Source organism: Ctenopharyngodon idella, chromosome 10 (assembly GCF_019924925.1).
Source record: "Ctenopharyngodon idella isolate HZGC_01 chromosome 10, HZGC01, whole genome shotgun sequence".
Lineage (NCBI taxonomy): Eukaryota > Metazoa > Chordata > Actinopteri > Cypriniformes > Xenocyprididae > Ctenopharyngodon > Ctenopharyngodon idella.
The window spans coordinates 44,458,368-44,483,887 of NC_067229.1; the positions used below are offsets into that span (position 1 = coordinate 44,458,368).

The 25,520-nt window shown below is 39.2% G+C and overlaps 1 protein-coding gene across 3 annotated transcripts; it reads left to right on the forward strand.

Annotated features, from left to right (window-relative positions):
• Nucleotides 1–3,506: 3,506 nt before the first annotated feature.
• On the forward strand, nucleotides 3,507–25,060 carry setd1ba (SET domain containing 1B, histone lysine methyltransferase a). 3 transcript variants are annotated; one of them, XM_051911427.1, is made up of 19 exons: nucleotides 3,507–3,536; nucleotides 3,966–4,083; nucleotides 6,218–6,372; nucleotides 6,680–6,778; nucleotides 7,043–7,313; nucleotides 8,313–8,434; nucleotides 10,356–11,402; nucleotides 14,930–15,673; nucleotides 18,235–18,414; nucleotides 18,520–18,613; nucleotides 18,720–18,922; nucleotides 19,108–19,189; nucleotides 19,288–19,671; nucleotides 19,769–21,147; nucleotides 21,618–21,794; nucleotides 21,899–22,024; nucleotides 22,109–22,228; nucleotides 22,309–22,446; nucleotides 22,538–25,060. In XM_051911427.1, exons 3-19 carry the CDS (start codon nucleotides 6,232–6,234, stop codon nucleotides 22,709–22,711), a joined length of 5,481 nt encoding a protein of 1,826 aa, XP_051767387.1. In that variant the 5' UTR covers nucleotides 3,507–3,536; nucleotides 3,966–4,083; nucleotides 6,218–6,231; the 3' UTR covers nucleotides 22,712–25,060. The 3 variants fall into 3 exon arrangements, with proteins under 3 accessions (XP_051767387.1, XP_051767388.1, XP_051767385.1); XM_051911428.1 differs by lacking the exons at nucleotides 3,507–3,536; nucleotides 3,966–4,083 and adding an exon at nucleotides 5,359–6,062 and having other exon boundaries at nucleotides 19,769–20,221; nucleotides 20,633–21,147; XM_051911425.1 differs by lacking the exons at nucleotides 3,507–3,536; nucleotides 3,966–4,083 and adding an exon at nucleotides 5,359–6,062.
• The last annotated feature ends 460 nt before the right edge of the window (nucleotides 25,061–25,520 follow it).

Sequence of the window (25,520 nt, forward strand, 5' to 3'; positions counted from 1 at the left end):
ATAATCAAGTGGATTATATATAATTATGGTGATTTTACATTATTAATAACAATTACATAACTAGAAGTGATTTACACACCCATTACTACACTGTAAAAAATTATTTTTTATGATTTATCACAATATTTTTTCTTTTGTCAAATCAACTTAATTAATGTTGTTCAGATAACATAATATTTTGAGTTTCTGTTGATTAAACCAATCGCCTTCATTGTATTAACTCAAATTTTTAATTTCAATGAACTCAAAATTTTAAGGCAACCAGATAACTTACTTTTTTAAGCTAAACTAACAATTCTTTTTTAAAGTGTACATGTATACATGTAAATATTTCTACACATGCGTGTGTGTGTTAATATATACATAATAAATATACACAGTACACACACATATTATGTAAACACAAACTTTTATTTTGGATGCAATTAATCGTTTGACAGCATTGTGATTTTAATAATAAGAATTACATAACTAGAAGTGATTTACACACCCATTACCACACTGTACAAATTATTTTCATGATTTGTTATATTTTTTCTTTTGTCAAATCAGCTTAATTAATGTGGTTCAGATAACATAATATTTTGAGTTTCTGTTGATTAAACCAATCACCTTCATTGTATTAACTCAAATTTTTAATTTCAATGAACTCAAAATTTCAAAGCAACCAGGTAACTTACTTTTTTAAGTTAAACCAATAATTCTTTACAATGCTGTGTTATTTTAGTATTACTGAGACACTATTATAGTTTTTTTAGGCTCCTGTTTTGAATTTGTTTTTATTTTTCATTTTGAAGTTTTAGAAATGTGTTAATGTCTCTATAGTTAACTATAGTAAACCTGCTTATTAAAAAAAAATATGTCTATAAACCATGATGGATATGTACATGCATTAATTAATTGTACTTTTCATTTAAAAATTATTCATTTCAATATTAATAAGCATTAATGAGCATTCAGCTCAAACTTGCACTTTTAAAATGCAAAGCAATCATGATCTAAATGTCAATTTATGCTTGTTTATTTTTCATTTGTTTACAAATAAACTTTATTTCTCTATTAACTTGATGTGTGTGTTCTTAAATGATTTTAAATGGACTTTGTCTTTGTTTATGAAATGCATAAATAGCCTAGTATATAAATTAACTTGACTGGACCGTCTAGCATGGCACTTAATTAATCACAGTGACATTTTAATGAAAAACGTATTGTCTTTAATATTCTCTTTATGGCTCCAGTGAGTATAACCAGATAACAAACCTGGCTTAATTTATTTTACCAATGGCCAATGGGTGACTGTTAATGTATCGCCCACACCATCGCAGCCAATGAGAGACTAGAAAAGGTTGTTGCTTTTTTTCCCCTCATTCCTCACAGATAGGAGGCGTCAATGTTATGACTGTTTCTCGTCACATAACTGTGAAGATTTACTGGTTCCAAACACGGCAACAGAGGAACTACTAAAATTAATTACAAAGCCCAAATGTTCTCATAGCATAATTTATATGGATTGCCATTATGGTACGTAACCAAACAAGAAGCATTAATCCAATAACGAAGGACAAAAGCGGCCTACAGCAGCGATAAACGGATGTGCCTGTTTTCCGCCATATGGGCCTTTGGGTTCCGTCATTTATCAGTTCACACACAGCAAAATAATAAAAAATGTAGGCTAAATGAGTGTTAAAACAGAACGTCAACTCCGTTTCGAGGAAACAGCTTATTATGAGAGGATGAGGAAAATATGAGAAATAAAACTAAACATCTGTCAATAAATACAAGACGAAATATGCACGTAAGAACAAAGTTATATTTATTACAATATAAAAAACATTTAGGTGAGTGCAGCATCTCTTTGTAAATATACTTACCATACTATAAATATAGGTATTACAATACATCTTTATCACAATTCTAAATAAGAAAATGTTAAAAGTAAAATGTTACTAAAATAATTGTCCACAGTGAGAATTGCGCACCGTCGTTTCTATTTAGTGTTTCCTCAGATTTCAAGTGGATTTCAGATTAAAAAAGGAACATTAAAAAGAAAATTTACACATTACTGCCATCAAAAATCCTGTTTAATTTAAATTTCAGACATCTTCTATAGTCTCCACAAGAATTTGGTCTACATTAAAATATATATATATATATATAAATATAAAAAAAAATTTTAAACAAGAGTAGCTATCTCAAGAATTAACTTTTCAAGAATGCCCTATAGCCTAATTAAAGCTAAAATAGCTTTAATGGCGAAGTTGAATGTCGAAATTTATCGAGGATCCAATCCAGCTGTCCAGAACACAAATGAAGCTTTTCGCACACGTCTGCATATCGAGTAGCCTAACAACAACAACAACAAATAAAATGTATAAACTGGTGTCGACTGAGATCTCTGTAGCTCTTTTAAGCCCTTAGAAACAGCTTGCGTTCGCAGGTTACGAAGATAAAGAGGATTTTCCTAATTAAACACACGAGTGCCATAAAATGGCCTCATGACCCACTTCAGCCCTGGGCGGCAGGAAACGATGTGGTCACCACGTCTTCAGTCCTTTTTTTCTGGCATATTCGGACACCAGTCCTGTTTTAGACTATGGCAGAAAGACAAAATCGAATTGGTATGCATGCAATAAAAAACGTGAATCCTAAAAGCGAAAGACAGATGGTGCGTTTCCTTGCGCAATACCATTCTGGTTGATAAATTGGACCTGGCGTCGCCCCAAACGCACAGAAAGAAGGGGAAAGAGAAAAAAAACACAGAGGCAATGACAAATTCCAATGATGAGATGCTTGGGTAATAAATTTGTCCGTTCTCCATATAAGATATATGGAATAAGATACATATACAAAATTACATAGCCATAAATTGTGCAAAACACGACAATTTGCATACCACATACCGGTATGTGTTGCAACACTGTGATATATTCACCAGATGATCTGAGAAAGCTAAGTAGTGCGCAATCCTGCATGCATCACGTCAAATGATCCTCTGAATGGCTGGCGAATAAACTGCACCGAATGTTCTGAAAGGGGGACGAGAGAGAGAGCACAGAGGACTGGATATTCCCTTTGTACTTGCTGATTGAAATGCCACACAGTGTTTGAGAGTCTTTCTCCGACCTTAAATGGTTAGGTGGGTGCAGTCACATCCCGGACCCGTGGCATGCGTCCAAACTCTCAGATTACTGCTGTGTGTTTTTTGTGCCACAGGGTTTCCAGCGCCTTGCGCAGCAGCGTCGAGGGCGCGTGTTGCGCACGAGATATTACTGCGAGTTTGTGCAATATCCTCGCTTCTCAAACAGCAAGCCCCTCTGACCACATCTAGTCAGTTTGTGTTTGCAATGGTTGCCACGTATAAAGGCAGAATCAGCTGAAACAGCGACCGACAGCCTCGCCCATAAATGGCGCAGCAGCCTTTCTTTTCCACAATGATGTCCTTGTGAAGACGCCATGTTGAAAATGAGAACAGCAGAGAAGCCATTAAACAACAGGCTATTTCTGAGGTCGCTTTGGACATGGGTCAGCAACGAGAGGTGTCTAGAATAATGATTTTTACACCTTTATATCTCTTTTTATCCTCACAATTATCCCCACAGGAAAACAATACTCGTAATTTTAAAAAATGAGTTTTAAACATAAATATGATTTTAATGTTACCTGTTAAAAACAGTATTCCCAAGTCATGTTGTCAAATAAGGTCGCATAAACTATTACCTTCGAAAAGAAAAAGGACATTTTCTTTCTTCTGAATGATGATGAAGTGCAAGCGAGTGAATTTCTCTTGTCATTCTGTCTTCAGGAAGAGAAAGAGAGGGATTGTTTGCATATTGCAATATCTAAAAGTGCCTCAAGATTTCCAGCAGCTCCACTCGTTGGAGACTGCGCAGATTGGTGTGTTAAATGGTGAATTATATCGAAAAACGAAGGCAGAAAAATGGTTATTGTCGTTTTCTTCCTTTTAGGCGTTGCAACCCAACCCCCTCTTTAAAGCCAGTGTTAAAGGATCCGACGATGGGAATGAAAACGTTCCTGTTTCTTCATCGTATAGGCCTGATAGAATTATTTCAACAAAATGTTAAGGTAAATATCTCTGTTAGTGTATTAATAATTATGTGTGTTTAAAGTCTTATTTATACATTATCTCTAAAGTCAGCTATACACGGTTAAGAGACCAATAGTGTTATAAAATGAAAGTGTGCCCTTGGCACAAGGTCAAATATATAGTGAGTGTTCACTTACTGAAAATACCAATTGACAGGGGATTTCCATTCCATTGTAAAATCAGGAATACACTATTCCCAGTTTGCATGTCATGAAAGAGATGTGAATTCAACCAATTTCTTTAAATGTCAGTTTACTTTAAAAAATAAATAAAAAATAATAATAAAAAAAGTGTTTTGATACCAGTACTGCTGTAGGGTTAAAAACAGTGAGGCGCAGCCAGTGTGAGCATTAAAACAACCACAAACCCTATCAATCATACCTGTGATTCAGCATTTTTGCAAAAGGCCAATCGTCCTTTTTCTCTATGGCCTGCCTTGTTTGCTGAAATGTGAGAAGCAATCAATTTAAATTGATATTTAAAAAAAGAACAACATGCAACTGAATGTTCTGAAGACAAAGCTTGGCTCAAAACTAATGACACTTAGGGAACAACCAAAAAGAAATAGAAGTTCAGTCAATTTACATAAAATGCCTCAGTTTAATTAACAATAAAACATTTATTTTGCAGCTAAATAAGCAAAGACAATAAAGATAAACTTACTTATTGATTAATGCTTGGCCCTGAACAAGGCAGGGCCTTAAAAGCAGTTGGTTATTTTCATGTGTTGTTTTTTTTCTTTCTTTTTTTACATTCTAGTTAGTAATAATATAACCAAATGCAAAATGTTTATTCAGTAGCATTTTACTAAAGAATAAAATGCTGTTATATGGGTGTGCCATGACCTAGTTTGCTGGGACAAAGATGGTTTCCAGGAAGAGAAAAAAAGTTTAAAAATGTCAAAGGGATATCATCCAACATTTCATCTTCCTTCTTCTCAGATCCTGTAAACAGAAACACTGTATGTATTAAATAGTCCATAAAAGGCTGGTGAAACCAAGATTTAGATCCCTTTAGGAACAAAGGAAACCCATTTTGGCCATTGAGTCCCAATGTAGGAGAAAATGGCTGCGCCTGCATTCAGCCTTCTTTCTGCTCTCTGTAGGAAGAACTGAAGGCTGTGCTTCTAATAGCTGAATCTACCATGGTGCTTCAATCTGATTGGCCAGAGAGGGAACTGCTGTTAACCAGCCAATTGCCCAAGCACCGCAGAATATCAAACAATGTTGGGAATGGACTGAAAAATGTACCACAACTAGCATTAGAACAAGAAAAAGAAAACTAACGTTAGATGTTTAAACAAAAGTCACCACAGAAAAGCTTTGCTTTTATAAGGGGGTCCCTCGTGAAAGTTCATTTTACTGACACATTCTGAATGCATGACTTAAAACATATTCCGGAATAACTGTTTAAATTAAAGCAAAACTGCACTTCGTTTTTAAACCAAATCATTTGGGCTTTCAGTGCGTGTCCCAATTCAGTTTTAACAACCTTCCCCAGCGCTGCTCCTCCATGTCCATCTTGTATTTAACGTCCATGTAAATCTATCGTGCAGATTCAACGCGTTCTAAACCTTCGTTTTTCAGCTCGATATTTAAGATATTTCAACTTCCCACTCGTTTATCACACTTATCTCCATTTATATGTTTTATTGATAGTCAAACAAAAATACTGCTTCAACTAAACAATTAAGAAAAATAAATCGAAAGTGCGTGTCGAATGTGCCGGAAGGTTGAGATACTGGTGTATTGTGGGAGAGACAGAAACCCCAGACTAGAGGCACACAATATGTGTTGGCTCGCAAAAAGGAGGCAGTATCTTTAAAATCATGTAATGTGATCGGCGAAAGGTTCAAGATCTAGCCGTTTTATATAAAACTACTCGATCGGGCACAAAATGTCCAGACCAGGAGAAAGAAATAAGCTAAATGAAGATCACGGTAGAAGACAGAGTTCAAGTAAGCTTTCTCTTTTTTTCTTCCTCTGTAATGTCTGTTTCGGGCACAGCTTCAAACCCCCCGATCTCTGCAACGTACTGTTTGTGTGCAATTATCAATCTCTGCGGTGTCAGTATTATGAAGCGTACTTTGTGTTTTTGTCATCTCTTCGTTAGGTTTGGCGAACGGAATGGAGAACAGCCATCCTATCTGCAGTTCGGGAGAGAAACGAAGTCATCATTGGAGAAGTTACAAGTTGATTATTGACCCAGCGCTGAAAAAGGGATCGCACAAACTGTATCGCTACGATGGACTGCACTTCAACATGCCGGTGAGCTGAACGAGTCGTTACAACGGCCACAACCGGATACACCGACCCGTGTATTGTCGCGCTGAATGGATATATAATATCACTGGCGTTGTAAACACCTGACACAGCACGTCAAAGAGTTTCAACGCTGCCAAACTTTCATTACTGACCACTCTTTTTTTTTGTTAAAAAAAAAAAAAAAAAACTAAACAAGTGAAACCAACTCTCGTTGTTGTGTTGACAGCGACGTGACCAGTTTGAGCTGACAGTGTAAAGTACACTCTTACTTGCGTAAAATGTTTATAAATGTGTGTGTGTTTGTTTGCAGAACCCCGGAATGCCACCGGTGGACATCGTCCGAGACCCGAGAATCGGTCGTCTGTGGACTAAGTACAAGGAGACTGATCTCCCGGTTCCTAAATTTAAGGTAGTTCAGTCACACCCCCTGACACATGTGTGAATATGACTTGACTGTTTTCAAGTAACCAACTGCAAGACGTTTGACGTTCACAGGGCATTTCATACTATCTAATGTGTTTTTCGCTTTTGAATTCAAAAACGAGTGTTTTAACGGTCAGTTTTCAACGATATGAGAGGCACGCGCTTTCATTCAGTTCGTTCAGGACAGTCGGTCCATTTTGAATAACTACAAAAAAACGTTTTATTTCAAATAATCGTTTTATTTCCACAGATCGATGAGTGTTATATTGGTCGCGTGCCCCCGAAGGAGGTCACGTTTGCCAAACTCAACGACAACGTCAGAGAGGGATTCCTCACTGACATGTGCAAGAAATTCGGCGATATTGAGGAGGTGGAGATTTTGTACAATCCGAAGAACAAAAAACATCTCGGAATTGCTAAAGTTGTATTCGGAACCGTCAAAGCGGCGAAAGATGCTGTCCAGAACCTGCACAACACGTCTGTCATGGGCAACATCATTCACGTGGAGTTGGACCCTAAAGGTAAGGATGAATTAAATGTTAAAATATTTAACTGGAGATGTATAGCTGTATTATTATTATTATCGGTGGGATGTTATCTGACTAAAATGCCACATGTGTTTGTATTTTTTAATAGATTGTTTGTAACATCATGTCACGTGCGAAAATTTACGTTGGTTGCTTGGTAACCACTCCAAACGGCATGTCAGCGGCTGAGGGATTTACTGATGTGTTTGCTTTGATGTTTTACGTGAAAAAAAGATGCATTTTAACTGTTAACTAAATATTTAGCTGTAGTTACAAGCAAAATGGCAGTTGTTTTAAAACAATATAATATGAGAACAGACGCTGGAGTATTTATATGTAAAATATATATGTTTTAGAAGATATAGGAGCTGGTTAACCACGACTAAAACAATAGTTTTGCATCTGAAAATATTTTTAACGTTAAACTCTTCGTTTAGACTTATTACTGAATGTCGAGCACACTGAATTGTCATTAACTTTGTAAAAATGAGATCCTCAAGGCAGGATGACAGCTGTAGTGGGTTTTCCCCTCTCTTAAAGAGACAGTACCGTTTCAACTGTTCATCAGTCACGTGAATACAAAGTGCTGTCATTTCATACATTATACTGTCATTTTCATATTTGATGTGTACATATAAATTATGTTTATGTATATGAACAATATATTTTACATTTGTAAGTGGTAAACCTATTTTATTAAACATTTTTAACATATAAACATAACATTTTATTTAACATTTTATATAACATTTAATTGTTTTAGTAATTTATCCTTTAGTGAGATTACTTGTCAGTAGTATTTGGCAATAGCACTTTTCTAGTAAGATTGACACTAAAGTAATTTTTTTGTAATAATGCTCTTTTGACAACATTAAAAACATCTTTCTTTCTTAGATTGTAATGCAACTAATAAATAAAATGTGTGTATTTCTTTTAGATGTAGCCCGACATTGTGTTTCATTGATCAATATGCGTTCTCATCCATTTGTTTAGGTGAAAATCGCCAAAGGTACTTACAGCGTCTGATCAATGGAAGTTATACTCCGCTCACTCTTCCAGTTGGTGGTGAAGAAGCCTGTGAAGTTTCTCCACGCAGCTTGGCTGAAGCCCTGCTGGTAAAAACCAAACATTATGCCATTACATGTGACTTTATTTATAGAAAATATTGGAACAGTTAAAATTTTAAAGATGGTATTTAAGTTTTTTTTATGCCTGAACAGAACCGCAATAAATGTATTGTCCTGAAATGTCCCCCCTTACAAGTAGCTTTAGGCAGCCAGATTAATTTTATTCAAATGTTTTGTTCAAACAGTTCAAAATCAATTAACTGGTTCAGTTTACTACAAAAAAAGTTAGACTGTTATATATATATATATATATATATATATATGTGTATGTATGTATGTATGTATGTACACTACCTTTCAAAAGTTTGGGATTGGTAAGATTTTTTATGTTTTTAAAGAAGTTCCATGTGCTCACCAAGACTGCATTTATTTTATTAAAAATACAGTAAAAACAGTATTATTGTGAAATAATATTACAATTTAAAATAACTGTTTTCTATTTGAATATATTTTACAAAGTAATTTATTTCTGTGATGCAAAGCTGAATTTTTAGCATCATTATTCCAGTCTTCAGTGTCACATGATTCTTCAGAAATCATTCTGATATGCTAATTTGCTGCTCAAGAAACATTTCTAATTATTATCAATGTTGAAAACAGTTGTGTACCTTTTTTTTTTTTTTTTTTTTTTTCAGGATTTCTTGATGAATAGAAAGTTCAAAAGAACAGCATTTATATGAAATACAAAGCTTTTGTAACATCACACACTACTGTTCAAAAGTTTGGGGTCAGTAAGAGTTTTTATTTTTTTGAAAAGAAATTAAAGAAATTAATACTTTTATTCATCAAGGATGCATTAAATCAATCAAAAGTGTCAGTAAAGACATTTATAATGTTACAAAAGAATATATTTTAAATAATTGCTGTTCTTTTGAACTTTCTATTCATCAAAGAATCCTGAAAATAAAAAATTGTACAAATATTTTGTAAAATTTTACACAATAAATGTTTCTTGAGCAGCAAATCAGAATATTAGAATGATTTCTGAAGGATCATGTGACACTGCAGACACTGCTGAAACACAAGAATAAATTACATTTTAAAATATTTTCAAATAGAAAACAGTTATTTTAAATTGTAATAATATTTCACAATATTACTGTTTTTACTGTATTTTTAATTAAACAAATGCAGCCTTGGTGAGCAGACGAAACTTCTTTTAAAAATCTTACCAATCTTACCAACTTTTGAACGGGTGTGTGTGTATATATATATATATATTATTTCTAAATATCATAGTTTAATACTCTATAGACCAATTGAATGATTTAAAATGTAAAACCATTTAAGATGCAATGTAGATTTTCTTGTCATTTAGAACAGAAGGAAACTTCACATACAAAATATTACTGTAGTTTCTTTGTCTATATTTGTATTCATTATTTAATAGCTAATGTGATCCTAATAATAATAATAATAATAATAATAATAGTTTTTATAATGTGGAGTTTTGACATTTTTGTTTTTAAATAATCCTTTGTGTCATGACGAGTATTAATTTTTATCTATTAGTTAACAGAATTCTAATACAAATGGTATTTTACACCAGCACACTGTATAACATGCTGCAAGTCCCTCTCCAACAGAAAGTCTTTATCTCTAATCCAGTTTATCAGTTCAGCAGGTGGTTAAATGGACACCAACTGAAATGCACCTAATAACTGCTACCAGCAGAGAGCTGCACACTATTATTGCACTTTGAACGGCTCCCCCTCAGTTCTGGCCATTATCACACAGTGGGGCCATATAAAAACAGAGAGTGCCATTAACTAATGTTTATACAATGTATTTGATTAGCATGCTAATTGTTAATGCCAGTAGAACTGGCCTGTGCTTTTGTTTGCAGAAAGTTTGCACTGTGAAATTCAGAAACAAACGTGTTGGTCTCATCGCGCATTTGTGTCCGCAGGCATGCGAGCCCTCGCGAAGATTGCTCGAAGGCAGTTCTTCTGCAGTCACGGGCACAGCCACGCCGGGTGGTACCAACACACCCATGTCCCTGGATACGGCCTACTCCAGCCTAAGGCAGGATACGCCACAGTCCCAGGGCACCCCGCACACCCCACGCCCGTCAGGCACCCCGTTCTCTCAGGACTCCAGCTACTCCAGCAGGCAGGGCACGCCGGCGTTCCAACCGAACCGTGCGGAATCCTCGGGAGGCTACAAGGCGCGGAGACATGAAACCAAATTCCAGGACGCCTACAACCGCAGACCAGAAAGACACTACGTCCACGGCACAGGAGGGGCGCACCGTGGCAATGCAGAGCAACCACCCAGTTTTAAGCAACATCAGCCGCCCGAGCCTCCGTCGCCTGTTTTTGCTCACACGCCACCGCCACCAGCCAGTGCAAATTTCAAAACTGCTTTCTCTCCTTATCAGCCGCCAATGCCCCCAGTTTACCCTCACACGGAGCCCTCTTTCCACCAGCCTGTTCAGCGGGAAGTGGATTATAGGAGAGCTCCTCAAGCCCCGCCTCCCCCGAGTGCCGACTTCATGCCTGTTAGAGACAGGCCTGCGACTCCGCCAATCCCCGAGCCTCCCCCTGCGCCAGAGACCCAACCAGCTACGCCTCCTCCCTCCACGCCAGAGCCCTGTCCGTCGCTGTGCACCCCCACCCAAGAGTCCGAACGCAACAGCCTGGACTCCCGCATAGAAATGCTCCTTAAGCCCTTCCTGAACGAGCGTGGAGACTCGGACGCTGAGGTGCGCATGGACGGGAGCCCTATCTCCTCATCGTCCTCGCAGCTCTCCCCCATCCCGCCCCAGCGGCTCTCGCGGCCTTCAAGCACCGGCCTGGAGGACATCAGCCCTACCCCGCTTCCTGATTCCGATGATGACGAACCTATCCCTGGTACTGCTTCCCTGTTGACGAACTCAAGGGCCATGTCGCCCTGCAACATGCACAGTAAAAGCAGTGTGGGAGAACCACGGACGCCCATAGACAAAATGGACACGGTAAGCCCTGGGATGCACTCTATCTTTACTTTTATCTGATCTTTACTGTCAAGTCAAGTCACATTTATTTATGTAGCGCTTTATAAAATACAGATTATTTCAAAGCAGCTTCACAGTAATAAACAAGAAAATAACCATATTAATGGATTAGTTCACTTCAGAATTCAAATTTCCTGATAATTTACTCAGCCCCATGTCATCCAAGATATGTATGTCTTTCTTTCTTCAGTCGAAAAGAAATTTTTTTGAGGAAAACATTCCAGGATTTTTCTCCATATAGTGGACTTCAACAGGGTTCAAAGGGTTAAAGGTCCAAATTGCAGTTTCAGTGCAGCTTCAAAAGGTTCTACACGATCCTAGCCGAAGAATAAATGTCTTATCTAGCGAAACAATGTCATTTTCTAAAAAACATAATTTATATACTTTTTAACCACAAATGCTCATCTTGCACTAGCTCTGCGATGTGCCACGCATTACGTAATCATGGTGGAAAGGTCACATGTGACGTAGGAGGAAGTACTGAGCAAGTGTTTACAAAGTGAACATGCAAAGACTAAGTGAAACAAAGTGAAAAATCCTGGAATGTTTTCCTCAAAAACCTTAATTTCGACTGAAGAAAGAAAGACATAAGCATCTTGGATGACATGGGGCTGAGTAAATTATCAAGAAATTTTAATTCTGAAGTGAACTAATCCTTTAATGTTGCAAAGTTCTTCAGTTTTGAAACAGTGTACAACAGCTATAAAAAAGATGTCATTATTTAGCTCAGTTTAGTTCAGTGTTAGTTTGTTAGTCATGAAGCAAATTCAACAAAAAAGCAGCTCTACAGAATATAATAGTGTTATTATTTAGCTCAAGTCAGTTCAGTGTTGATTCAGTTTAGTTCAAACTGTAACTAAGTAGCGATGTTTCTAGCCTAACTACAGCTTTTGATAGTGTGACAGTTTTTTCAGCTTTTTTTCAGCGAGTAGCAGCAAAATGCTTGTTTAGCACTTTGTATTGCACACAGCTTTACGGCTACATTAACAGATGTTATCAAGTGGACTCTCCTGAAATGTCCCCTTTTTCAAGTAATAAAGTTTTATTGAATTAGTTTGCTCAGACGGGGGCGAAAAACATTGAACTGATTCATAAGTTACAATAAATCAGTTATTTGTTTTTTAAGCTGTTTTATTTGACAAATTTGTAGTAAAATATTAAGTTAAATGCTGCTGTTTAGTGCTGTTTTTGACTTTTGTGCCAGATTGCAAAAATAAATGATCTATTTACTATAGTATTTACATATACTGTGATATTGTTTTTTTTAAAGATATTGCCCCTAAATGGGTTCAGTGTAGTTAGCTACTGTTTGCTAGTACTTTGTAGTGTAGCTAACTGCTTGAAGGCTTTTGATGTGTTGATAAATATGATATTATGAATTGGTGTATGGAGGGTTTCAGGACCCAGGAGAAATGTAGGAGGAACCGTACACATCTTCCTTTAAAGAGGCTCTTTACTTTCCCTTTTGTTTCACATTTTAGCAAAAGAAGAAATTGTGCAATCTGGCTGCAGAAACAAGATTTTGTATCCTCTTTTTCTTTTCTATTTGTTTTAAAATCTCACAGACGTAGCATGTTTATTTTATTCTTCTTCATTTCATTTTCATTTAGATTCCAGTGTGCAATGTTTTGTGGTGCTTATAGGTCTAGGCGAGAGACTTCTTGGCATCACTGTTTGCTTGAGATTTTGCAACTCAACTGTTTGTGACATTTCAGCAGCACGCTGAAAAATAGAAAGTTCAGCCTGGCACAGTTTAAGTCCTACATGTTAATCTGTACCAAATAGTCTAAGAAGCATTGCATTCCATGGAAAAATGTGAGAATCTTGGCCGTCTGCAGTAAGGACGTAAACGTTCATTGCATAATGAGGCTCTGTCTTGTAAATTAACTTGTTTGCATTACAGCCCCCAGCTCTGTACGGCAAACCCATGAAATATGATCCTACTGTGGATGCCGCTCATGTGCAACACACTTTCACTTCCTCTTACACGTAGTACAACATGAGAAACAATGCACAGCCGTTAGCTCACTTTTGTGATTTACTTCCTGCTTAAAAGCTGGAACATCAGGATAGTGCTGTTCTTATTAAATCTCCAAAACCATTGCTCAACAAGAAATATGTCATATCTGAAAGTGTTTGGGTTCCTACATTCAAATTGCCTGTAATCATGTGTTTCAAGACAATATTATTACTTTTGCTTTTCAAAGCTTTAATTGTTAAATGCAAGTATCAAGAAAATCATTTTCGGTAATTGAAATGAAGCTGCAGCTAACTAAAATAAGTTGAAGTACCAAAGTTACTAAAAATAAAATAAAAATATATTTAAAACTAATTCTGAATATTAATAAAGACTATAATAGAATATAAACAATACTAAAATAACACTGGCTTGTCACTTAAAGGGATAGTTCACCCAAAAATTAAAATTCTGTCATCATTTACTCACCCTGTAAGTTATTCCAAACCTGTGAGTTTCTTTCTTCTGCTAAACACAAAAGAAGATTCTTTGGAAAAATATGGGCAACCAAACAGTTGATGAGCCCCATTGACTTAAAAAATACTATAGAAGTCAATGGGGCTCATCAACTGTTTGGTTACCGACTATCTTCCAAATATCTTCTTTTGTGTTCAGCAGAAGAAAGAAATTCATACAGGTTTGGAACAACTTGAGAGTGAGTAAATGATGATAACATTTTCATTTGAGTGAACTATCCCTTTAATTTGTCATATAAATAATATTATGCTCACAAATAGCAAGAGAACTTTATTGTAATATTATTTCCAGATCAAGTTAAATAAGGGAAGAAAGTTAAGAATTCAGGATCTGTTCATAGTTGCACAATAGTTGTCAAACCAAAAGTAATATAGACCATAGATTGTGTTTATCTCCCCTAGTCTGTGCTCTAAAGCCCAAAGTATACTTCACTTTTTACACGTATGCGAGGGTCAGCGTACAGTGCGCGTGACGTGAATTTCGTCATCAAAAGAGTATGTGCGTATGCGCACCGCCGGAGTTTTTGTAACCTTGCGTATTTGTACACACAGGTCGCACATAAGCATTTAATTTTTTTTGCAGTAATTAGTTTATCCACAAGGTGGCAAAGGTGCCCTGGGGGCGTCGATTCACAAGATAGTCAAAGAAAAACTGCATAAACAGAACAGACCGTAACGCATGCAAGCTACAGCAAAGATAGAGGCCTACAAAGACGAGAGATTGTGTGAAGAGGTTAGAAAGTCCCCTCATTTGTACAACTCTAGCATGAAAGAATACAAAGATGTTTACATGGGTTCTAACTCGTGGCAAGAGATTGCTCAAAACTGTGCATGTGTCGAAGGCCTGTGTACGCGTACGAGTCAAATGAAGTATACTTTGCAAGGCTGTGTGTTCGACTTTGCACGTACACTAGCGTATGCTTAAAAAAAACAAAGTATACCCAGGGCTTAACACAAGATGTTTGTGTTTTTTTTTGTTTTTTTTTTTTACACAGGGCCATCAGTCATCAGGTGAAGACATGGAGATTTCTGATGATGAGATGCCTGGCACACCGATCACAGGCGGGGACTGTGCCAAAAGCATTGTGGTCAACTCTGCGGTGTCTCCGATGCAGACAATTCCCATGCCCCCGCCAGGGTTCCCCCCACTGCCCCCTCCACAAGCGGGCTTCCCTCTGCCGCCGCCTCCTCTTCCACCCCATTCATCCGTTCCGCACATGGCTGGCCCACCTGGAGTGGGTCCCCATCCGATGCTACACCCGTTGGCCCATTACCCCCCTGGCATGATGCCCATTATGCAGGTGGACCTGATGAGCTCCTTACCACAGTGGGGCAGCGTTCACATGTCCTTTCAGATGCAGACTCAGATGCTAAGTCGCATGGCGCAGAGCCAGCGACCGTACCCTTACCCTCACTTCATCAGCGAAGCTGCTGCCGCCGCCATGCAGTTCGGGGGCCCATATCCACCTCTGTCTATGGTTGGTGCCCCTGCAGGCACTGTGGGGCATGGGCAACCCTGGCCCCTACCCAACATGCCCAAGTTCAACCCTGCTGTTCCCCCTCCAGGCTATGAGCCCCAAAAGGAAGACCCACACAAAGCCACCGTGGATGGAGTGCTTATGGTTATTGTCAAAGAGCTGAAGGCCATCATGAAAAGAGATCTCAACCGTAAGATGGTGGAGGTGGTGGCCTTCAGGGCGTTTGATGAGTGGTGGGACAAACAGGAGCGATCGGCTAAGGTAAGCACCATTCCACAAACTCAGGCCTGTTTTAAATGTTACATGATACACGGTGCCGGAAATGTAAATACATTTGTAAATGAAGCATAACAAATGCAGCAAATTTGTTTTTCAAGCTATTGACTGTCAGGTTGATAAGTAACTTTTATAAGTATCGTTTCCCTTTATTTGGAGTGTTGGACAAGAAGTCATTTAGAGTGTTGGATCATGTTACGTTCAGCCTAAATGTTTTTGAACTGCAGTGATATATCAGAACGAAATGTGACAAACCCATCTCTGATTGGTAGCAAGAATGTTATTAGTGTCAACAAAGTAATGTTTTTGACCTGTATCAATTATTAATTTGTGTATGCAGTAGATTAGATTAGCATGTAATAAGAATGCTGTTCCAAAAAATATTATTTAAGGTTTTATTTAAACTTATAAATACCCAGTTATTGCTTTTCATTTATTTTTAGGGATGCACGATCCGATATTCAGATCGGGTATCGGCTCCGATACTGCCATTTTTGCCGGATCGGGTATCGGCCGGACGGGACCGATCCAAATCCGATACTGTGCGTGTACTATTCTGTGTTCTTGTTAAGCTCCACAAAAGGCACAAAAACATTAAAAAGCACCATAAAGATTCTGTGCACTATATTCCAGGTGTTCTGAAGCCATTCCATAGTTTAATTTGAGGTACAGATAAATATTTAAGTCGTTAAATTAAAGTTCACGTAAATGCCTCCCTCCGCTACGGCTGTCAGTCATTCTCAATTCAGCATTCAAACTGCGTGTCGCGTTCGGTTACAACAGTCAACACAATGAAACTCTCTCCAAGATGAATCAGTGTTTCTATTATTATACTTCATCTGTAGATAACGATACCAGTAATACAATACGCATCAATATATCTTCACTTTGTGCTTTGAAATTTTCAATGCGAAGCGCTGCCATTGCGCGCTGTGACTCCATGATGCTTCAAGCGCATCATCCTGCACACAGGATGCGCATAAGCGCTTTGTGCCGCTCTGTATGGGAGCCGTTCATATACTTTTGCGCAATGAAAGATTGTTTATAGCATTTTTGTTCTGTCCTATCTATCATATGTTGCTGCCTCATTAAAAAAAAAAAACTCCGCTATAAATTTAAAAGAAATGTCTTTTAATTTTATAGTATATCCTATATTTATATATAAATATATTTAGTTTATGTTATATGACTCAAACATTCATGAAAAACAAGCCATGAGTCATGGATGAAGGAATCAGCTGGACTCCTGTTTATTTTGCACTAGACTTTCGATATATGGGCTTGCGTTAGACTTTCGCCGTCATTTTGACCGACAGGATCGTAAAAATACCGTCATAATTATTACCATGCATCATTTTAATTTTTATATTTTAATGATAAGACATTTAATAGCTTCTGATTTCGTCCACATTTTCATATTTATTCACAAACTTATAGGATAAACAAATTGGCCTAGGCTATGCATTTATTTATATTATGAAAAGAAAGTATTATGGAAAGAAAGTTAAAGACTGCGTCACTTTTCAGTTTTCATCTTGAACACTTTTTGAGGATCGTGAGTGAACGCGATCATCTCTTCCTCTTAACTACTTTACAGAAGGAAATAAACATGAATGAAAATCAAAAAAATATGTTGAAAGTTGCAGTAGCTTACCGAAATCTTTATCACGTCAGTTCAATCAGTGTTGCAAACAATGTCAGGTATACCTCAGAAAAGCCATTCGTTGACCATAAACTTATAGTCAGCAGCAAGAAAAATAAAACGAACTATTTAAAACAAAACAAAACGAAATGGATTAGAAACTTAATTATGTAAGTATAAGTATTATAATATATAATAAAATGGACAAACTGGGTGCGTGTAATCAAACACATTGTTTTAATTTTATTCTGGAGACTGAACTCGCGTTCTGCTGCCACACTGGAGCGCATTCACCACCAACTGGACAGGGGTGAGAATTACAGTTACAAGCAACATCAGCCTCAGTAATCTGTCAAAATGACGGACAGGCTGCAGATTTTTTCCATCACTGCTAAAAAAAATTCCATCAATGACGGAAAATTTTCGGTTAACGCGATATATACACGTCACACTGCCGCCGGTGACACTCTACGACCGCGGTGGCGCGGTTGTCATGCCGACCGTCACAGCCCTAAGTGAGGCATACAGTTTATTAGGTAATTCAGCACTTTTTTATTATTACTTGAATATCGGATCGGATCGGTATCGGCCGATACTGAATCCCAGGTATCGGAAGCGGAAAAAGGCGGATCGGTGCATCCCTATTTATTTTGACAAGCAAAAAAAAAATATTTTGGGGACAGATAATAGTAGACAAACTTAGGAAACTATTTTTTTATTTTAATCTTGCTCTAAATGATATGATCGCTGATAACAGAACTGAATGTTCCAAAGTGTTTTGGAACAATTAGTCAAAAGGAAAACCATTGCTTGTTAAGTTTTCAAATGATGGAACTGTTTAACCTGAGGACATGTTATTATACTAACAAAATTATCTGATGTCATCATATTTCTGTACCTGCAGGCTACACTTACACCTGTGAAGACAGGTGAGGGCAAAGAAGAGGAGAAAGAACGGGCAAAACCCAAAGAGACTATATCCTCTAGCTTACTGGAAAACTGGAACAAGGTTGAGAGTCTGGGCTTCGAGGGAATGGGTCTCAGCATCGGACTGCGTGGTGCCATTCGGTTACCGTCCTTCAAGGTACCAAACTACCATCCTGTTTTTTTTTTTGTTTTTTTTTTTTTTGTTAGTGTGCCATTGTACTTTTAAGTTGCTCATTATCAATTGCTACTCATTTTTTTGCAGGTTAAAAGGAAACAACCCCCTGAGCCAACATCCACTAATGACAACAAGAGGGTGCGACCATCGACACCTGTCGATGATGAGCTGGAAGATGAGGGTGTGTGCTTGACATACCCAGTTAATTTAGCAGATTACTGATCTTCAAATGCTTTAAATCATTTCATGCCATTTCTATAAACTAACTCGGTAAGGTCGCTTCTCAGAATCAGAAAGAACAGATCTTCGCATGGACGGATCAAGAACGGATGGCAGTGGTTCTTCTGCCAAGCGTAGGCCAGCCAGGCCTCTGGAGCTGGACAGCGAAGGCGAGGAGGAGGAGGAAACCTCCGGTAAAGAGGAGTCATCGCTTTCAGACCATGAAGAGGAACCAGTGGAAGATGCCTCTGAGAGGCTGTCCTCTGCCAAGGTGAGCACCAATCCACAGTACTTCGAAAGGGGGAAGTAATAGTACTATTTTAACAGTTTATAAAAGGACTGATAATCAAGAATTTGACCAACGTAATTGGCGTCTGTGATAGCTTTCAGTAATAAATCATGTGTAGTTATTTTGAGCCTAACATTACAAAAAAAAAAAACCTCTTGCCTTCATAGGATATGGAGGACGAGGAAGATGACGAAAAGAAGAGCAAATCAGACTCCAGCGAGAGTGAATCATCTGACTCATCAGATGACGGTAATGACTATTAATGGCGTGAGGTTGATGAATATTGTGCCCTTGTGGACACTGTAATGGGCCTGAGGTAATGACCTTCACCATTTTTCCTCCCTCAGAAGCTTCTAGCTCATCGTCCTCCAAATCTGATTCTGATTCCTCTGGGAGTGACAGCTCGTCCGACTATGAATCGAGTTCGGAGGAGGAAGAGGAAGAAGAGGAAGAAGAAGAGCAGGCAGTGGGAATAGAGGATGAAGACGAAGATGATGCACAAACCTCATCGTCATCTTCATCTTCCTCATCGTCGTCCTCTAATGAAGAAGAGGATGTTGATGTAAAATCCCCCAGTACCCCCACAGGACCACCACCAGAAGATGAACCAAGCGAGTTGAGCAGACTGGAGGCGTTAGACAAGGCAGAGATCGATAACAAACATGGTATGGTGAGCTCAATCAAGCCTGGAATTAATGACCTGCGGCCCCCATCGCCCAAAGGATTGCCAGGTCAGACTCTTGACTGTTTTTTAGCTCGATGTTCCTATAGCAGTTGAGAATTGTGTGTTGATGAGGTCAGATCATGATTGGTTGTTATCTCTTTCAGTTGATGAACCTGACATCGATTTGGAGGTCAATATTCCATTGCCCAAAGCTGAACCTAACCTGGATGATGTCGGTAGCTTGCGGCCACCCACCCCAACAGGTTCGTTTGCAGATGGTGATCAGGACACCCGACCAAAGATCCCTGCAGAAGACATCCCCAGAACCCCTGGTCGTGATGGCCCAGTTCCCCTAGAGTCAGAGGCTGCAATCCCTCGGTCTCTTCCTACACCTTCCATGCACCTTCCACTTCCCCCCAATCATGCCCTTGAAGCACGATCCCTTCTGCCACCCCGTGAAGCATTGCCGGATATGCCTGTCCGTGGGCGGTTGCCTACGGAAGAGGACATCCCACGCACACCGGGGAGAGACCTTATGGACAGGCCCCGGGGTTTGGGCAAGTCTCAGAGCACTGATACGGTTCCTGTCACACCAGGTAGTGACGCTCCACTAACAGGTAATAGCTTGAGCTCGCCGCATATTCCCGGCAGCCCTTTCTCTTACCCTGCTCAATCCCCTGTCCTCAGCGCTGGTATCCCTCGGACTCCGGGTAGAGACCTTACTTTCACCCCAGCTTTCCCTGACTCTGCTGCTTTATCTGCAGGCCTTCCCATTCACAGGAAGGCCTCGTCTGAGAGCTTGGAGGAGAAGTCTCTCTTTAAAGAGCCTCAACTCAGTGCCTCTCCCCAGGCCAGCCTACCTAACAATGCAGCTTCTTCCCCATTCCCTGGTCCTCCCCTTCCTGCTGCTTCACTTCAGGAGCCAGCTCTGCCTCCCCAAGGCTCCTCTCCCACTTCTGTAGAGACTTCCTCTCCTGCTGCTCCAAAAGATCTACCTGTGCCAATGATAGATGTTCCTGTGCCCTTAGATGCTACTCCAACCAAGAGAAAACCAGGACGTCCCAAGGTTAAAAAGGAGCCTATTGAGGCCTCTCAAGACTCTGATGAGCCTCCAACTCCAATGGTGGCCTCCTTACCTCCAGACCTACCAGTAAATGACATGTACCCAGACCACCATTCGGAGACCTTCAAAGGTGAAGATGGTGATTCCACAGCCATGGAGGAAGAGGACAACCAAGCCCAGAGAGTCATACCTGAGGTGGAAGACAGGGTGAATTACGTTGAGGAACCTGTTCAGAAGACGCGCCGACAGAGGCGGGGCTGGCAGGAGTTGTTGTTGTCCATGCACTCCCCTGTAACATCACCGCGCCGCCCCAGCTTCTTGCCCCGTTCAGATTTTGAGGAGATGACCATCTTGTATGACATCTGGAATGATGGCATTGACGAGGAGGACATCCGATACCTTAAGATCACTTACGACAAGATGCTTCAGCAGGACAATGGCAACGACTGGCTCAACGACACCCTCTGGGTCCACCATCCTCATATCCTTTACTGCTTCAGTTTTAAGGTGTGGTTACATTAGCGAAATTTAACACACAAATAAAGGTCCACTGTCTATTATCAATAGTGTAGCGATGTATGAGCTGTGCTTCATACATCATACAGTGCCTTTCTGTTGGTCAATGCAGTGAATTTCCGACTTGAACCCGTTGCAAAATCACTAGGGGCACAAATTCTACACCCCTGGAGTAGCAGTGGAGTAGCACTAAACAGAGTAGCAGAATTTAATTGCTTTTCTTAAGTTGATGTTGAGAAATCTGTTATTTTTCACATCCGAAATAGCACCACAGTGTTTTTTAACATTTTTTGTGAATAACTTACTTAGACATAGTATTCTAGTAACAAAATAATTACATATGCTTTAATGTTATTTACTAGTATTTGCAAACCTGTTATGTGGAGACATATCTGTTCCTGTAAAGAAAGCTGTATTTCCTTGACTCCTCTGAACCTACCAACATGGGCAGTGCATCAGGGGTGAAGAAGAAGCGGAAAGAGGATGGTCTACGGGACCATGTCACAGGCTGCGCCCGCAGCGAGGGCTACTATAAAATCGACAAGAAAGACAAACTGAAATACCTGGACAGCTCACGCCTGCAGTCTGAAGAGCCTGATGTGGACACTCAGGTAAGCTGCAGTGATAAAATACTGAAGTTTACTCCCAATCAATACTTCATTAAGCTGGCTTCCTGAAGGCCCTGACATGATTGTTTGTGTGTGTGTGATTTCAGGGGAAGAGTATTCCAGCACAGCCCCAAGTGTCCACTAGGGCAGGTTCAGAACGACGGTCTGAACAGCGCCGCCTGCTGTCGTCCTTCAGCTGCGACAGTGACCTCCTCAAGTTCAACCAGCTCAAGGTAGGACAAGCAAAATCTGAAGAAAACATCACCAATCAAAATATTAGCCAAGGCAACATCTAATGACTCACAACATTTTCACAGTTCCGTAAAAAGAAGATCCGGTTCTGTAAAAGTCACATTCATGACTGGGGATTGTTCGCCATGGAACCTATTGCCGCTGATGAGATGGTTATCGAATATGTCGGCCAGAATATCCGACAGGTAAGTGTAAAGTCAACCAAACTTTCAGCATCACTGCTTTTTGTGTGGTCTGTTCGTAACTGTCTCGTCCCCATTTGCAGGTTATTGCAGACATGCGAGAGAAGCGCTATGAGGATGAGGGCATCGGCAGTAGCTACATGTTCCGTGTGGATCACGATACCATTATAGACGCAACCAAATGTGGCAACTTCGCCCGCTTCATCAATCATAGTTGCAATGTGAGTTTTGTGCTTGTATGTGCTTGTACATTTTTTTTTTTTTTTTTTAAGTGAAAATCATATTGATCATTTCCTCCTTTGTGTCTCCCAGCCAAACTGTTATGCCAAGGTCATCACTGTGGAATCACAGAAAAAGATCGTCATCTACTCCCGGCAGCCAATAAATGTTAACGAGGAGATCACCTACGACTACAAGTTCCCCATTGAGGACGAGAAAATCCCATGCCTCTGTGGCGCAGAGAACTGCAGGGGAACCTTAAACTAACCCCAACGGATAGGTGAGAACTTTGTTAAAAACATGCACTGCCCCACAAGACCAGACACCCCGTCTTCTGGAGCTACAGAGGAAATAGTGGGTGAAATCCAACACATCCACTGGATATATTGTGCAGCTAAGTGTCTGGGACTTGTTTTTTGTACTTTTTCATGATTGTTTACGAATTACAGGTGCTCTTTCAAGCATAAAAAAATGAGTTTTCTACCACTCTTCCATTGACCTCTATGGAAATGGACATATTTTTTCCCAAAATTTTTGGGCCCCAAGTTTGTCGTCTGCCCATTTGGCACAGTTTGTCTTTGCTGTGGAGCTCCTGCTCCTCGTCAGTCCCTTTTTCCTCTGCGGTTTGGTTTGGAGAGACCTCCCCGTCCCTTGAACTCTGACCCCGAACACTTTAAGCTGCTCATATCTGTCCCACACGCACAAAATTCTTCTGTCATTTTTTTTTTTTTTTTTTTTTTTTTTTTTTGTCCTTGTCCTCCAAGCCCAACAAGATTCATTCAGTATGAAGTTTAGTGTATGGTCAGACTGGGTAACAACCCAGAAGATTTAGCATTCAGCATGACACTAACCAATGTCGGGGGAATTGTCTTCACTTTGCAGAACATTCAACAAAAGCACACCTGTGCCGGCCACAAAACAAATCAGTAGAAAAAGGGCCAAAGCTCAGGCAAATTTACACAAAGTGAAACGCTCCTACAATATTTCAGCCAGCGCTGCATATGACACCTACGGACTGGACCTTTTTTAAAGGATCACAAGCAAATCAAACAATACACTACACTTAATTCTTTCATTTATTCAAACCGTTTTTACAACCATATCTGTAATCTGCTCATTTGAGTGTGTCTGCTACCCCCTATCTTCTGTAAGGTGTAAAGGCAGAAAGCTGCTCGTCTCGATTCAGATTCCACTCTCAAGCTGTACAGCTTAGTATTAATTCTGTATTTGTCATGTCAGCTCACTATTTCAGCAGATAAACATGCAGAGATCCAATTGGCTTCAGGCACTGGTGCTGGATTTTCTATTATTGAGCAAATCTCGCCAATATGATGCTGCTATTCTGCAAACGTGTGTCCCTACTTTTGTCCACCAGTTCACTTTAAGATGGCAAAATCCACCTGCACTGGTTTTAGGTCAGTTAGCATGGGTTTTCATAGTATTAGTTCTCTGTGAGTGCGGTAACAGTCGCACAGCACTGATGCTTTTTAAAGAGGTTGCCCAGACACCAATTCATCTAATCTAAGTAGTGTCACTGGTGTTTAAGATAGCAGACCCTGGAGTATTAGGTCCTTCAACCTGGAAACAGAAAATCAAGTACGAAGTCGAATACAGTGCCAAATGTTTACTTCAGAGTGTCTCGGCTCCAAAGGCAAACCTTTTTCCACTTGTCTCGTGTGTGTGTGTGTATGTGTGTTTGTACGAATGACCTATGCTCACTGGTACTTCGGATGACCCTTCTGTTCAGTATTTAACCATCATAATCTTTAAACAGCTATTACAGCTTCATTCAGCCAAATTTCTTTTTGAAAGCAGAAGACTCTCTGGTCTGCAAGGCAGCATGGAGACTGTGCTTATCTTTGTGATTTGGTTATGTTAATAAATGCACTAGAGGCTTCCAACCCCCCATTAAGCCAAATGGCGCTCACAAGACCAAGCTATGGAACGCGTCCTTCACGTTAGATCAGTCACAGGGTAAGGTCTCCCAGCTTTTTTGTTATTTTTCTTTTTAAATATGTTTATATTGTACAGGATATGATGGTTTGTATAAAGGAATGGGGCTTTTTTATCTCGATGGGGAGTGATGATGCATCGTTCTGCTTTTATGAGCGACAAATGGAGTATTTAAAATGAATATTTTTCAGGGATCATTATAAAAAAAGGGGTTGAATAGCTAATTTAAAGACAATGATGCATCTTGTACATAACAGATTTGTACTTCCTTTTGAAAGATTGTTTCTTGTAGAAACGTCTTTTTTTCTGCCCATTTTCCTTTGGATTCTTGTGTAAATACTTTAACTGTGAATATATAAATATAAATATATATATATATATATATTTTTGTTCCTGAGGATTTGCTACAGTGTCACGGCTCGGAAAGGTCTATTTGACAGTGAGTGCAGAGAGCTGGTGGCAGTATTTTCAGCTTGTGTCAAGCTTTAATTTTTATTTTTGGTTGTAAATTCTATGAAAATCTGTTTGCAGTGTGGGGGAAAAGCATTATCATTCAGATACGGCAAGGGACATTGGTGAAATTGGCCTTTATCCCCTGTCTATTTATTATACCACAAATGTATGGAAAAAAGATCATGGAAAAAATAAAGGATTTTTTTTTCAGCTGCTTTGTCTTGTAATTAATCTTTTAATCATGTGTCACTGTTATATAATGTTGGATGTTTTCTCAGGGTCAGTTCCTGTGTACAGAGTTAGCAGGGACAGGATTTCAAATGTGAGTTTAATTAGAATTAATAACTTCACATGTTTTTGTCAGTAGGAGGTCTCAGCATACTCTGGTCTCACCATCTGTCCTTCATATTGCCTTGCATCATAGCTCTATTCATAGGTTTACCCTTTCTAAAAGCCCTAGAGAGGCATTTAAAAGGATTCAGCTAGTGTTTGTAATGTATTTAGTTTCTACTTGCTGAGAAAATAACTTTTTTTTTTTTCAGACTACAATGTGCATAAGAAATCTTTTTATCACTTTTGATCCGAAGATTCGGTACACTTTCAGTTGTGTAATAGCGCCCCCCACCATTTAACAGTGAAAACATGGAAACACGGTGTTGTCGAATTTTGA

Bases quoted from the DNA above. Each gene is read 5' to 3' on its own strand.
- setd1ba (XM_051911425.1), top strand. From the start codon at position 6,002: ATGTCCAGACCAGGAGAAAGAAATAAGCTAAATGAAGATCACGGTAGA. The intron at 7,314-8,312 runs GTAAGGATGAAT...CCATTTGTTTAG, and splicing joins CGTGGAGTTGGACCCTAAAG to GTGAAAATCGCCAAAGGTAC. The intron at 21,148-21,617 runs CATATCCTTTAC...GACTCCTCTGAA, and splicing joins CCCTCTGGGTCCACCATCCT to CCTACCAACATGGGCAGTGC.